Source organism: Pygoscelis adeliae, unplaced genomic scaffold, assembly GCF_000699105.1.
Source record: "Pygoscelis adeliae isolate BGI_AS28 unplaced genomic scaffold, ASM69910v1 Scaffold223, whole genome shotgun sequence".
In the NCBI taxonomy this organism is placed as follows: domain Eukaryota; kingdom Metazoa; phylum Chordata; class Aves; order Sphenisciformes; family Spheniscidae; genus Pygoscelis; species Pygoscelis adeliae.
The window spans coordinates 1,223,572-1,224,241 of NW_008824543.1; the positions used below are offsets into that span (position 1 = coordinate 1,223,572).

The following is a 670-nucleotide window of genomic DNA, read 5'->3' on the forward strand; positions in this document are numbered from 1 at the left end:
TGCCGGGGCGGCCGAAGGGAGCCGCGGGCCTGTCCTCGCTGGGCCGAGGGGACAGCGCTGACCTCCAAGCGGCGGGGAGGTTGTGAGCCGCGTTTTATGAGGGGAAAGTCTCCTATTTCGAGAACAGACTGCACCAAATCGGTTTTAAACCTGTCCCCGAGCTTTGTGAGCCGCTGTCGGCGCGTGTGGGGAGGAGAAGAGGTGAGAGTTTGTCAGGGTAGTAGAACCAGCATAAACTAACCTTACTGGCATTCGTTGCGATTTAGAGTTTTGGTTTTGTTTTGGGTTTGGTTTTTTTTTTTTTCTTAAATGACTGGGTGAGAAGTGTATAACTTCTCACGTACGCAGGTGCGCGGAGTGTTTTGGTCACTTTATGTAACTTTCGTTGCAGTTGCATAATGGCAGAAGCTACCGTCTCTCCACTGAAGCACTTTGTGCTGGCTAAAAAGACAATCACTGCCATCTTCGACGAGCTGCTGGACTATGTCACTGAGGGAGCAACTTTTGTGGAAGGTTAGCTTTTGACTTAAACGCAAGGATCTTGTCTGTTGCTTTGAATATGTTTTACAGTAGCACAGTGTACGTTACAATATATATCAGTATGCTGTTTGTGTAAGCCTATGCCCTCAGAAATAGTCACGTTTTTCATTTGACATTGGTTTTATTTCAA

General features: G+C 47.3%; 1 protein-coding gene across 1 annotated transcript in view; it reads left to right on the forward strand.

Moving 5' to 3' along the window:
- Positions 1-109: 109 nt before the first annotated feature.
- MFN1 (mitofusin 1) overlaps positions 110-670 on the forward strand; it is a 24,484-nt gene continuing 23,923 nt past the window's right edge. The window contains exons 1-2 of the mRNA XM_009321706.1: positions 110-201; positions 392-513. Of these exons, the coding sequence (XP_009319981.1) occupies positions 399-513 (115 nt within the window). The 5' untranslated portion in view covers positions 110-201; positions 392-398. The remainder of the gene's footprint in view (positions 202-391; positions 514-670) is intronic.